The 4,662-nt window shown below is 45.8% G+C and overlaps 1 protein-coding gene across 1 annotated transcript in view; it reads right to left on the bottom strand.

The window, feature by feature from the left end:
* The window catches only part of E2F1 (E2F transcription factor 1), a 7,921-nt gene extending 5,560 nt beyond the window's left edge, over positions 1–2,361 (bottom strand). Inside the window, exon 1 of the mRNA XM_009998385.1 lies at positions 2,348–2,361. Coding sequence (XP_009996687.1) covers positions 2,348–2,361 — 14 coding nt within the window. The remainder of the gene's footprint in view (positions 1–2,347) is intronic.
* Positions 2,362–4,662: the final 2,301 nt, after the last annotated feature.

The raw sequence follows: 4,662 nt of genomic DNA, 5'->3' as shown, positions 1-4,662 counted from the left end.
AAAAAGAGGCTGACACCCCCCGTAGAGGAGCCGCCCGGCTGGTGGGAAGGGAAAATCCCGGGTCCGCGATCCGTAGAGATCTGGAAGGTTTGGTTTTGTGCCCCGGTGGGATTTCCCCAGCGGAATTCCAGTGGGTTTTGATGGCCTTGGATATGGGGACGGAGGCAGGGCAAGGGGTGTCGGCTGGAGCCTGCACCCAAGGGAAGGAAGGAGCTGGAATCCGGGCTGCCAAGTCACCTCCTGGCAGGGGGAGCAGCTGGTAACACAAGGGCACAACTGGTGCCAAAAACGCCCTCTGGGCACGACTCCTCTACCTACAGCACCAGGAAGCATTGCTCCATGTATTTTAGTTTAATAATGATGACAGTAAACTAAAAAAAAAAGGCAAAAATTAGTTTTTTATTAAGATGCAGGAAGGACGGGTTTGTAAAATTCCATGAGTGATGATACAGAAATATCCTGCAAAGGAGTTTGGCAGGAAGTCTTGGCTTGATGCTGCACAAGAAGTCAACTCAGAGTGGGCAGAGCTGCTCCCACAACCCTCTGCCCCCTCTTTTGCATGGTTTGAAAACCCCAAACTGAGATATTCCTACAAGCATCCTGATCAGCATCATTACAAGTTACCTGAGTTGATGTTCTCAGCTTCACACAGTCAGAAAATCAGGGCCTGGATTACACAGCAATTATCAGCACAATTATATATTCACCAAAAGCAAGGTAATAATGCTCGTCCTACAGAGCATTGAAATTGTTTTTCCCCTTCCTCAGCACCAGTTTTGTAAGAAAATGAGACAGATGAAAATTCTTCTCAGAAAAACAAACAAGTTACCAACCATCTGGTAGGAACACACAGGTTGAAAATTGAAGATTAGCCCCCCTAAAATATTAACAGTGGCAGACAGACATGACACTGCATCACGCCCTGTTCTCTCTCCTCCCTTATCTGCTGGATTTCAAACACAGTGTCAGAAAATTGCACACATGCTGCTCAGGTTGGCATGGTCCAGGAGGACAAACACAACCTGACCAACAGGAAACAACCCAGGGCTTGGGGGAAATCATCCAAAGGTCGTGTTTGTGCTGACGCAGTGGAAATGAGCTGGAGGCACAGCACTTTCCCCTCTGTGAGGGTATCTGCACAGGGTTCTGGTTGCTCCACTAGCTCCAGCCATCCGTGCCAGCTCCCAACTGGGATCTTCACATGCAGTCACAAGGGTCCCCACAGACAGCAGGTTTTTGTCTAATTCAGCAGCCAGAAATCACCCCTGTGCTTCTCGCCCCCTCACCCAGCTTGGTTTAAAGCAGAGCTTGAACTGCTCTACCAGGGCAAGGAAGTCTGGCAGCGCCAACAGCAAAGCTCTTCTGCAGCCTCCCCTCCTGCCCCAGGCTGGAGCAGGGGTGGGGACTGCCCAGACAGAGGGACAGTGACCAGGACCAAGCACATTGTCACCAGAACCTCACACCTCCCAGCACCCACTTCTCTGCAGCACTAATTGGCCAAGCACAAGCTTTTCTTTCAGAAATTCCCTCCCCTTCGGGGAAAAGGATCAAACACAGCACGGTAAAATCTCAGCTACACCAAATGCCATGCCCCCATTTCATTTTCACTTTTATTAAATAATGTAATTGGCCTGGAAATGGTTCTTCAGCCACCCTGACAGCCAGAACCAGCACACGAGCTGCCCTCCACAGAGAAGTGGGGCACAGTGGGTATGCCAGGGCAGCATGCAGCAGCAGTAAATAACCCTCAGCTTGCTTTGTTCCTTCATTAAATAAATGATTAATCAGTAGAGTCAGTCCTGCTCTTCAAGGCTTGCTGAAAACTTTTGATCAGTTTGATTCATTAACCTTTAAAACCACCTCCAAAAGAGGCTGAAAATCTGAAGGAGCATCATTTTCAAACAAACGCTTCAGTTTTATCCATCAAAATACTCATTTTGGACAAACCAAATGTTGAGACACTCTGCTCCTTTTCAGAGGCCCTCAGCCTCTCACAGGCAGGTGCCAAAGATGAAATAACAAGGTAAAATACAGTCGATGGAGACAAACAAAACCATGTTCATCTTAAAATTCAAAACCTATCAGGGCCCAGGGTTAAGGAAATGGCACTTTTGTGATTCTTAAAACATTTGCCCGACTTGCAGGTGGCTTCCCAACTGTCTCTCTTGTTTCTTTTGATTTTAATGCTAATAAAAAAAAGGAACACAACCAGGGGACTCCATTCCCCACACAATGCACTGGGGGAGGGCAGGGAGTGCAACTTATGTATCCGAAAAGTCTGACTCAGACAAATTACTTCTAGTTCACTTCCTTACTACACGCCCGCATTGTTCCAACACCTCGGTACCAGAAGGGGTTCATTCCCAGTTATCTGCTCACAGGGACAGCAATGTGGACGCCAGGGCTGTTAAAAGAACTGTTCCAATTACTTCCCTGGGGAAAGAATTGACTTGCAGCTTAAGGTCTTGCCCCAGCACAGCACAAAAACCAACTGTCTGCAAACGCCCGGTTAGTACGGGACCCGGGATGAGCTGCAGTTTGTCTTCCAGGGATGGCAGCTGCCTCTGGGATCACAAGTACAGATGGCTTGAGGCTCAGGCACAATTTGCTTTGGAAGTGAGATTGGTGCTAGATTCCCAAGAGGAAAAATAAGGGCGTTTTGAACCAAGAGGACTGGTGGCCACTGCTGCCAGGCTGATACTAAGAACTGGTGGCTTGTGGTTGCCATCTAGAGAGGACAGAGACACAGCTCAGCTGTCCTGCACTTGGCCAGGGAAGTGCTGCACAAGCAGGAAGAAAATCACAGAATCCCAGACTGGTTTGGGTTGAAGGGATCTTAAAAATCATCTAGTTCCAACCCCCTGCCCAGACAGGGACACCTCCCACCAGACCAGGTTGCTCCAAGCCCTTCTAGATATATTTGAATTTCCCAGACACCCGATTCCAGCCTGCTCAGTCAGTCATGGACTGAATTTTGTAGCCCCCAAAACTTCTACATTCATGATCAAACAAGTGCAGATCAGACAGCTATTTCTCCTCCAAGTTCAATCTGAGGTTACTGGTTCAGGGTCTAAAGGACTCTCAAGCTTTTCCAAGAGAAAGAAATGCCACCTATGGCTTAAAAAAGCTTAAAACTCCCTAAAGACACAGCTCATGTAACACCCTGCACCATCTTTTGCTGCAACAATTATACACAATCAAGGATTTGCAAGCCTGATAGTTCTAGGGAGAAATTCTCAAGCCATGGCTGCCAGATTCTGGAAGGGTTTTCCAAAATCCCCTCAAAGCTTGCAGGAATTCAGCAGTATTTGCAGCATGTTAACATTCTTATTTAGAAAAACTTTGAGGCTTCTGACATAAAAATGGAGTGAGCACTTGTGCTGCTTCAGATATCCAGCAGTGCTAGAAATAAAGACAAGATGTTTATAAGTCCCTGCCCATGCAGGGGGGTTGGAACTAGATGATCTTTAAGGTCCCTTCCAATTCAAACCATTCTATGATTCTGTGTGGAAGAAATCAGACCTCACATGTAGCTTCAGTATTTTTTTCTGTACTTGAACTTTCAGGCTTCTCTAAACCAAACAAAAATACTTCACTGCTGGAAAAATAAACCAGTTCCTAACTTCCATAGCTCTCCTGGGATCTGTCTGATTAAATATGGATTGGTGCTCAAATTCAAGGATCCAGTACAAACAGCAACAACAGGTGATGTTAGAAGTTGGAGGTGCCATGGACAGCTACTGTGATAGGATTTTGAGGAATGATGCCATACCCTGGTTAATTTACTGCTCTGATCAAGCAAATGTAAAAACAACTTACTTGGAGATGCTAAATTTGTTAATAAGATCTGCTGTAAAAGAATGGTGAGATCTCACAGGGAATGTAGCAAGATTCAGCATTAGATTCAGTCCCAGAGCCAGAGGAATCTGTTCCTACTTGACCCAAGACACCCAGAACATGATTCAATCTCAAGCAGCACCAGACAGACAAGCCTTAACTCTCCCTTGTTGCTGACAGAGAGACTGGAAAAATAAAGAGCAAAGCAGCACCCAGAAGACGCAGAATAGCAGGACCAGGAATAATTACTTAAGAAATCATGATTTGTTTTGTTGTGGTTTTTTTAACTCAGAAATTACATGAACTTTTCAGTATTGTTTCAATTGTGCCACTAAACACAAGAAACTACCAGAGCTTGGGGTGAAAAAGAGACTGCAAAGGATGAAGAACAGCATCAGTGGGATTATGAGGAGGTCAGCTCAGGATGGAAAAGCAGATGGGTACAGGGAGAACTAACCTTCTTGAACTGAGAGGTACACAAGGAGCAAATCAAGTATTCCTGACTGAGACAAAAGGGAATGGTTAGCCCAGGGTGCTCCCTGACTCCCTTGCAACATCACCCCATAAAACCAGTTTGTCAGGAATTATTTTAATGAACACCATTAAGTGAATGTTATAGTGTTATATGGCAGTGTAAGTGTTTTGTACTATTAGCAGTTTGATTTTATTCCATTTAAAGCAGTTTTTGTTCCTTCTCAGCTATCCAGTCAATCTTCCCTTCAAGCCCAGGGTGTGCTGCACTATTCCTGGGGCTCAGCAGTGTGTTGTTTTTAGGAGGAAGATTCACTCCTATGTTCATCTGTGGGCTCAACTACAGGTACACAC

Source organism: Chaetura pelagica, unplaced genomic scaffold, assembly GCF_000747805.2.
Source record: "Chaetura pelagica isolate M959 unplaced genomic scaffold, ChaPel_1.0 scaffold415, whole genome shotgun sequence".
NCBI classification, from domain to species: domain Eukaryota; kingdom Metazoa; phylum Chordata; class Aves; order Apodiformes; family Apodidae; genus Chaetura; species Chaetura pelagica.
Note: the sequence above shows the minus strand (reverse complement) of the source record. Positions and strands in the feature narration are given on the sequence as shown.